General features: G+C 38.4%; 1 protein-coding gene across 1 annotated transcript in view; it reads right to left on the reverse strand.

Annotated features, from left to right (window-relative positions):
• Nucleotides 1-8,675, reverse strand: part of LOC109393330 (unconventional myosin-XVI) — a 457,270-nt gene that overhangs the window by 285,249 nt on the left and 163,346 nt on the right. Inside the window, exon 2 of the mRNA XM_019662415.1 lies at nt 4,912-5,175. Within this exon, the coding sequence (XP_019517960.1) occupies nt 4,912-5,137 (226 nt within the window). The 5' untranslated portion in view covers nt 5,138-5,175. The remainder of the gene's footprint in view (nt 1-4,911; nt 5,176-8,675) is intronic.

Genomic DNA, 8,675 nt, shown 5'->3' on the forward strand with positions numbered 1-8,675 from the left:
AAGACTGGTTTTGAAATGGGAACCTTTAATTACCTAGCAGCTGTTACCTATTAATTGAAAGCATCATGGTCCAATGAACATAGCTCTGTGAAGTTCAAAACTGCCTGGGGTTCCTGGACTCAGCATGTAAACAAGCTAGGTACATCTAGCCTCCCAGGTCTCTAACGCAGACATTGCCTGTAGCGGAAAAGCTCCCCTTTTCTCTAAAAATCTAGAAGTGGTCCTTTTGTTCTGTGTCTGCCCCATTAAGCATCTTATCTGAGCTCTGCCTTCCCATATCCTCTACCTCCTCTGCCAAGTTAAAGGATGGGAGCAACTTCCAGCCTAGCTTCGAGGATTTCTGTTGCCATATCACTGATAAGTTAACAAGATAAGGGTGGCTCTGATACCTGGCATTTGCCTCACTCTGCTCAGGCTTGGCACTGCTCTAGAATACAGAAGATGCAGACAACAGTATACTGTTGTCTTTTCACTGGCAATGGTCCTTTCCCCTATTTCTTTCTTAAATATAGGACACTGCTTTATATGTGTTTTACAACCTAAGTATCTAATACACAAGACATTTACATTTGTTGAATCCAATTCTTCTGGAGAGGGTCGAGTCATTCCATGTCAAGTATACTACTCCTAGTTTTGTGTTCTAGAAATATTCATCCTTGTAGAGGACTTAACAGACATCACACCCTATTATGTGCATAATAAATGCACACAGGGAACCTGGGGTAGGTACCTACTTGGTCGATGTGGCCATTGTTCTGAAGGTGGCAGAGTCTTGGTTTCAATCTCTGTGGGGGTCAGCTTAAATCCACTTATTGACTGTCACATTTTCTAACTGCCAATCTGTGCGTCCGGTTATGGGGAGTTAGCGGGAGAGAATGAGGCTGCCTTCAGGAGAAATCTACAGCCACCATTAGGGAAACAGTGCCAGAGCCGAGGGGTCATCTTCATAAAGACAGCATTAATTACAGGGTGGCAGTGAAAAATTGTAATTGCCTCCATTTTCATTTACACACTAGATCCTAAAATATAAATAATTTATTAATAATTAATGTATTTATTTATGTGGTAACCAACCACTTAAGAATTTTAACTTCTGTGCCAAGCTAATGAATGCCAGGAACGGCCTGGGCTAAGTATTCACAAGCTCTCAGTTAACAGGCAGTCTCATTTTATGCTTCATGTATAAAACACATACGGAATATATGAAACGTATTCTGTGAGTAAGGCTACACATTTAAGGGTGGGGGGTGGCATGGGAGAGAAAACTTGGCCCTAATGATTTATTTATGAAATTCTAAGTAAGGAAATGTTCAGCCTAACAATAGATCATTCAATATATATTAAGCATTCACTGCATTCTAGGTGTATTCTTAGATGGCTCTGGAGAACATATGATAATGGATACCTCCTGTAAAATATTCCAGGGAGGTACAACCACCAACACTTTCACAAATGTGCATGTAAATCAACATGAAATCAAGATTTCTGGGCCATAAGACCAGGGGAGTGATGGTGACATTAAGTGAACTAGAGAATAGAAGAGGAAAATTGGGTTTGGGAGGACATGAAAACAGATATTCAGTTTTGAACATGATAAATTAGAAATGTAAGACCACTACAAAGGTGGGGTCTAGAGCTTAAGAGAAAGACCTGGGTACAATTGGGAACCACTTGAGTGTGTGGCGGTGGATGCAATGGGAAAAGGTGAGGTAGTGCAGAGAGGATGGGTAGAAAGAGAAGAGAGTTAGGGTATGAGCCCTAGGCCACTGACTTTAGACCTTAGCCCTCCAAGGAAACTGGGCCCAGGGGTCTGAGAGACAGGAGAAGGAAACAGTCTCATAATGTTGTAATTTGAAATTTTCTTTTTTTTTTCTAAGATATCACTTCAAATTTCAGGTTAAAATGGAGATATAAATGAAGTTTGATATCACAGGTCTCTAACCACACTTACAAGCTCTTTGCATGGCCAAAACAATAAATATTTGGCATAGAAATTAACAAATAAATTATCTTAAATTGCATTAAAAAAGGGGGGGCACGGGGAGGGGGTGCTGATTAGGGAAAGCGGAGGGAAAACACCAGCACATAAAGGAAATCAGTCCTGTCCTGTGGCCACTCCCGTGACAGGAGGAAGACAGCTCAACTAGAAAAGAGGAAGAAAGAAAGCCCAATGGCAGGAGAGGCAAATAACTTGAAGCGTTGATGGTTTTAGCTCATTTACCACCAGAAATCAGCTTGAGAAGTGACATGTTAAGTGCTGTTAGCACAAAAGAAAAAAAACTTAATTTAAAAATTTAAGGAGGTGGGAGAAAATTTTTGGATGATGGGTAAGTTATAGCCTTGATTCTGGTGATCATTTCACAGGTATGTGGTTACCTCCAAAGTCAAATTGTATACATTTGTATGTCAGTCAAATCTCAATAAAGTAATTTAAAAAAGAAATCAATCTGAGAGACAATATGGTGGTGTGGACAAAAACATGGTTTCCAAACTCAGGTGGACCAGAGAGTACCTATAATTAATTCTTCTAAGGCTCAATATCCTCATCCTTATAAATGGGGAGAAAATCTTATCTACTGCATATGGCTATCAAGAGAATTAAGTGACTAAAGTCACATGAGGTACAGATAGTGCTGAGTATGCCTGAAAAGTGCTAGTTAAGAAAGGCACAATGAAGTCACTCCATTGCTATTTATGATAATTTAATAAAGTCATATCATGGGTTAATTAGTAAAAACTGACTAATGTTTGGGAGTAGCAATTCTAACAGAGGAAACTGCATTCCCATTTAAACTTTTACTTTTAAATCAATGTAGGGGTTTACTCTGCCTACATTCTAATTTAGATTTGCTCCGACAACTCCTGCCTGGCGATCTTGGACAAATCTCTTCGTTCTTTCACTCAGCACGGCTGGAAGGTACCGGGATGGGCAGTAGGATGCAGTGCACCTGACCGGCAGTGTCCCTGCCCCCCCCCCATGTGCTTATTGCTTCACAGAAGAGATGACCACAAAATGAAGAGCTACAAGTGAGAAGAGAATAATAAAATGAGAGGGAAGAGTGCTCTGGAACAGTGTTCCAGAGAACGGGATGCACTGGTGCATGCCAGCTCCTTCATGGGTAAAATCAGAGGACTGGACTAGATGATCTCTTAGGTACTTTCCCTGCTCAGAGATTCTCTGCCACTGTCATTGCATTAAAAAAAAAAAAAGGCTAAGAATTTCTGAGTATTCTAGTTTGACAAGCCCACACAAAACCATGAAAAGAGCTACTTTAGTGTTCTTCTTATAGCTATTATTGTATATATAATGTGCTGTCACTTTTCTTAGACACAGAATCACAATCCCTATTTAAAAGCTTTGGGACCATGTATGTTATTAAATTTATTTTTCCAGATTGAATAGGTTATGGAATATAAATAGCTCAGAAAGAGTTTTGCCACTAACTGAATTACAAAAAAAAACAAAACAAAAAACTTCACTTTTCAGAGATTTTGACTATGAAATGTGGTTAATGGATATTGTGGGTCTATACTCTTTACATGCCTATTTTAGATTAATTCAGCAACTAGTTTCAGAGGTAATCAAGATAAATACATTTATATTTGCTTCCCTGAAGCCTCCCATATTTATAGCTACAGCTGGAAAGTTTATCTCACATTAGAACTTTCAAAGGTAGAATCTAAAAACAAAAACAGAAAAGTTCATACACAAGAATACATGAAAGATGAAAAGTGTAATAGTTTTGTAAAAACAACTGAAATTTGGATTGAGTACTCTTAATAAAATCTGATACTACAAGTCAACCAATTTAAGGAGATAAACCAACTCACTCTTATATCCTGAGAGTTTTGAAGGATTTGACTTTGTCACTATATCTATTCATGAATGAGATAATAATGAATTTTGCAACACATTCTCATGTTCAAAGGAAACAATTTCATTTTTAAAAGTTTCATTAACAATGCCAATGAACAACTGCAAGGAAATCACTTGCTTTTTAGATAGGTAATTCTTAAAAACAACATATACAGCAATTTTACAAGAATTTTGCTGTTTTTTTTTTTTTTTATCTTCACTAGGAGACTTGGGACTTTTAACTGTGTTCATTGAAAAGAGGTTTTTTTCCTTGAATATTTCAGACAGTTAAAAGAAAACCCCTAATATTTAAAAGAAATTGTATCCCCTATCTTCCCACCAAACAACCGTACAGAGCATTAATTATGAACACAAAATGGACTCCAATAATTCTGATAGCTATGTCAGTCACAAAGTGACAGTCATGCAAGAGCATCACTTGGAAGGTGTGCCCAGTGAATGCCCTAACCAGGTTAACTCCAGACACAGGGTGGAGTGTGACCACCTGGACAGCTTTATTGCAGATGGGGGCACCACACCTCATCTTGAGCATAAAATCAGAGCTCTCTGACAGCTCATCGCTCAGGCCTCAGCTGACAAGCTGACAGCTGCACCTGCACTCACCCCAGACAGAGCGCTTGAAGCCTTGCCTCTGACTGTCTCACAAGCCCGGCCTGATGCCCAGCGCTACGCACCCCAGCACCATAGGGACTCTTGCTAAACACCAAACTCTCTCTTTCGTCCTTCTTTCATAAGACTATGTTCACCTTGCCTATCCCTACGGCTTGCATACCCGTGTGACCCTCTTGTGTGAAACAGCTCTACCTTGACTATTGGAGACTATTCTCTGGCCGGAGCCTTGGTTAATGCCCATGGTGAACCGAGTCAGTAGGACTAGATCCATGGCTTTATTCTAATAAAGGCTGACAATGTGGAAAGACACAAATGTGTGTGAGACTGCTACTTTTATAGTCACATCTCATTCATGACAAACAACAAACAAACAAAAGACATGAGAAACCACATGAGAAAACTTTGTTCTTTATGTCATATACCTTCTTTGTCATCATGGTGGATAATGGCATCCTGTATCATGTCAGCAAGGTGAAAATGAACTTTCTGATTCTTCCCATGCTTCAGTTTTTTCAGGAATCCTTCCTGTTTCTGAAAAGTCTTCTCTCTTTCATAATAGGCTTTAATTTGTTCACAGCGCATGCGTTTCACCAGCCGCTGCCTTTGGCCAAGGGGAAGGGTCTCCAGTAAGCACTGGTCAATTTCCATTTCATGGGATCGAAAAACATTACATAGCTGAAAGCAACCTGAAAGAAACACAATGGGAGAGTCACTAGATCCATCATTACAATGAATATACATAGCAGCACTACAGAACATACTTGATTTTCATTACACAAATCAGAAACTCATTGATTCCTCTTTGTGCTTGACATTCAAATCCAAAGCCCTATTTACAGATTGGGTGAAAAGCAAAGAGAGTTGGTATTTTACTCAAGAAAGCATATAATAAAACAAATCATAGAATTAAATAGAGATGTGTGATTTTGCTTAACATCTAGCAATCCATGGTTTTTTATTCTTTAAATCTACACCAAAGTCCTAAAAGTATCACTACTGCCTTAACATCCTTCATCTAACTGAATAATACTGACTAAGCTTTACGTGTTAAATTTTGGCAGAAAGCCATTCCAAGTCTTTCAGCACACCCTAATAAAATTGGGTTTGCATATCCTGATGACTCTGCTAATCTAATGTAAAAGAATATATGTAAGCTATCAATCGTTTATATAAAACAAAGGTATGCTACTAATTGTTTTATATGACCCAGTGATCATTTTCCACATATTTATTACTAAACACCTTTCTTAGTGATTGGTAACATTCATTTCTAAGAGACCTAACAACAGTTAAGTATAAAGACTGAGTGATGGAATGGAGACTTTTCTCTTGGCAGTTCAACACCACAGATAGAATTGTTGCTGCTGTGGTCTTCATCTTATTGATATAGCAATTAAAAAACTGAGTTCTCTGTCCTACAACTGAAAATACTTTCTTTCAAGATGCTCTGTCCTATCAACACCACCCAAAACACCTGTAATGGAATTTACTAACTCCTATATTTACCACTTGGGTTAAAATTTTACTACTGGCAGAAAATTCATGTTAGAGCTCTGAAAATTCCAGAATCTGGCTAAGAGATGTTCAGATAAGTGTTTACATGTTCTTCTCTCAAGGTGTTGATGATGTAAGTCTCAAGCAAGTAAAAGTAACTATGCATGCACGGAGACGTGGCTCATCATATGCCATTTCTGGAAAGACCACGCAGTAAGGGTACTGCCACTTCATCTTGGGAAAGTGTGCCATTCCTTTGAAAGGACATCAAGTTGTGACAACACTAGTTCCATTTCTGTTTTACTTTATGCTTTGCAAAGTGTCATGCTCACAACCACCAGGCAGGACCATCTCTATTTTGCAAGTAAAGAAAAGTGAGTTGAGAGGGGCTGTGACTTGTCCAAGACCAAAGAGATGAATTCATAAGAGTCACAAATGTTCCATGAAGGCTCAAGAGAAAAACAAAGAGACAGGTTTTCATGACAGCCACATATTTAGTATATATAATGGGGTGGAGAGAAGCAGTGTTGGGCAATTTCATTTTAGTTGTTAATAAGCATTTGACAATATTTTAGAATCATATGTTTTCATAAAACTCTTCATAAGTATTTGTAAGAGTGAAGTTAGAAGTATCAAATAACCACACATAAAATGTTCCCTTTCCAATAACCTAAACACAAAGAGACAACAGTGGTTCTGAAGCAATGATGAATTTCCCCAAAGTATGTTTGTTGGGTAAAAACCACCATCACTCTCACAGAGTGTGAGAAATCATTAACACTGGACAGGAAATACCTTCAGCTTTCAAATCTGTTTAGCAAACTACACCGTTTGTTGCACTGACTGATTCTCAGGGCACTGAGACTTCCATTACTTTCCTGGTTTGTCAATAGGTGTCCCAAGAATCTTCAAAACCACTGAAAAACCTAAAGTAAAACCAATGACATCATAGAGCATCATGTGCTGATGAGCATGCAGTTGAACGTGGAGGATAATCTAAGAAACAGTGCTCATCTAAGAGTCAGTTTCTAACTCTTAATAAAGGTCTTAACTAATGGTTAAGGCGTGTATAGTGAGAGCTCACAAGTGATTGACCAACCCTCTCAGACTGTCCAAAAGGAGCGCTGAGAGTTGTTCGTAAATTAATTCACTTATGATTTGGAAAATCAGAAGCCAAGGATGTTCATTTTCAAATCCATGCATGTGTAAAAGAGTGATTTTAATATATTTTCTTGTTAAATAATTCCCCAGGCCTTGACTTTATATGGCCTAAACGCTGCTTTTATTTCATAAATTTAAAAATACATTGGGCACCACAACTTTTTTTTTTTTTTTTTTGTCTAATGATGGGCGGATCAACTATGTTTGTATATGTGCTGCTATCAATCTATAAGACAGTCACTAAAAACAGTTACGGGAAACATAGTGTTGAGGCAGTCTGCTCAAAACTTATTGAACTTCATCACTGGGACACTAAAAAGAACAGTAATTAATACCTCAGGTGATTATCTGGACGCCCAGGCAGGCAGGGGGTTAAGGCTGGAAGAAGAAGTACATGAGTCTGACCTGCGCAAGGCTGGCTTGTACCTCTGGGATGGAGGTGCCGGCAAGCACTTGTTTTCAGTTGTTGTATCCAATTTTCAAAGACGGGACGATTTTTCAAGAATTTATGAATGATTTATAAAATTGACTAGGTCTTAGGCCACAATGCAAAGCAAGTTTCGACAAATGCTAAGGAACTGAAATTACACAGGCTTTTTCTTAACACAATTGGTATCAGCTACAAAAGTGGAAGCACACCTCTGAATATGTTTAGAAACTTAAAAGGTTGATTCTAAATAAAACATAGTTTAAGAAAGAAAANGGCAAACACACAATGTAATATATAGATGATGTATTACTGAATTGTACACTTGAAACCTATGTAATTGTACTAACCATTGTCACCCCAATTAAAAAAAAAAAAACAACGGTCTCAGAGAAGCTTGAATTCCTGGGTAACTCAAGAGATAAGCTCTCTTTTGGTTCATACTCAATAAAATAAATTTATACCCTTTACCCCAAATATACATTTTGGGGCCCTCAAACTTTAAATAATCTACAGCTCTAAATCCACATCTACACATGCCATCTTTAGTCAACATCTTCAATTCGGTTGGAAGACACTCAGCTTGCTCTATTCCTGCCAACGTTTCTAACAGACAAATTCCCTGGTGTTCAGATTGTCTAAGAATGGGATACCTGCCAGTTTCAACTCGCTGGTTCCCTGCTAAGGAAACCGTAGCCCTGACTGGCTTTGTGACCCGACCAGTCAGCAGCCATACAGCTTCCTGGTCGCCTTTTGTCTGAGTCCTGAAGCAACACTGTAAGATGGACACAGCACTTTTCAAGTACAAAACCCATGAGCGCGCACTTTAACAGTTCCTCTTTAATTTTTTTAAAAATTATTTTCAAATTTGAAAGCTTGTATGTGTCCATGCAATTCTATAATCATGGTTGTAAATAATTATTTTAATTTCATCATTTCCCTGAGTCTTGAATTTTTTTTAAAATTTATTTAAAATGTTACATGGGTGACTGGTTAGCTCAATTGGTCAGCACATGGTGCTAATAACACCAAAGTTGTTGATTTGATCCCCGCATGGGCCATTGTGAGCTGCGCCCTCCCTAAAAGAGTCAACTATGCCATTGT

Source organism: Hipposideros armiger, unplaced genomic scaffold, assembly GCF_001890085.2.
Source record: "Hipposideros armiger isolate ML-2016 unplaced genomic scaffold, ASM189008v1 scaffold_376, whole genome shotgun sequence".
Classification (NCBI taxonomy): domain Eukaryota; kingdom Metazoa; phylum Chordata; class Mammalia; order Chiroptera; family Hipposideridae; genus Hipposideros; species Hipposideros armiger.